This window comes from Antrostomus carolinensis, unplaced genomic scaffold (genome assembly GCF_000700745.2).
Source record: "Antrostomus carolinensis isolate BGI_N321 unplaced genomic scaffold, ASM70074v2 scaffold28526, whole genome shotgun sequence".
NCBI lineage: Eukaryota > Metazoa > Chordata > Aves > Caprimulgiformes > Caprimulgidae > Antrostomus > Antrostomus carolinensis.
This window is the reverse complement of record NW_010321595.1, coordinates 3,028-3,422: the sequence shown is the minus strand read 5'-3', so window position 1 is coordinate 3,422 and position 395 is coordinate 3,028. Positions and strand designations below refer to the sequence as shown.

The 395-nt window shown below is 62.3% G+C and overlaps 1 protein-coding gene across 1 annotated transcript in view; it reads right to left on the bottom strand.

Moving 5' to 3' along the window:
- The window catches only part of MPND (MPN domain containing), a gene marked incomplete at both ends in the record, with an annotated part of 3,677 nt that overhangs the window by 260 nt on the left and 3,022 nt on the right, over nucleotides 1–395 (bottom strand). The window contains one exon of the mRNA XM_029085450.1: nucleotides 168–237. Within this exon, the coding sequence (XP_028941283.1) occupies nucleotides 168–237 (70 nt within the window). The remainder of the gene's footprint in view (nucleotides 1–167; nucleotides 238–395) is intronic.

Here is a 395-nt window from a genome sequence, read left to right as displayed (position 1 = left end):
CGAGACCTCGGCAGCACCGGGGGGGGACAGAGAAGGGATTGTCACCGTCACTGGGGCTAACAGCAGGACAGGGAGGGGTGGTGGAGGTCCAGGCAGCCCCCGATGGGGTCGAGGAGTTGTCCTTGCTGTAGCAGAGGGGGTTTTTGGAGCCCCCACCCCATGCTCACCATCTCCTGCAGGACATCGTTGGTGAGGAACCCATCCTGGATGTAAGCCACCTCCACGTCCATGGGGATGCTGGAGGTCCAGGCAGCCCCCGATGGGGTCGAGGAGTTGTCCTTGCTGTAGCAGAGGGGGTTTTTGGAGCCCCCACCCCATGCTCACCATCTCCTGCAGGACATCGTTGGTGAGGAACCCATCCTGGATGTAAGCCACCTCCACGTCCATGGGGATGC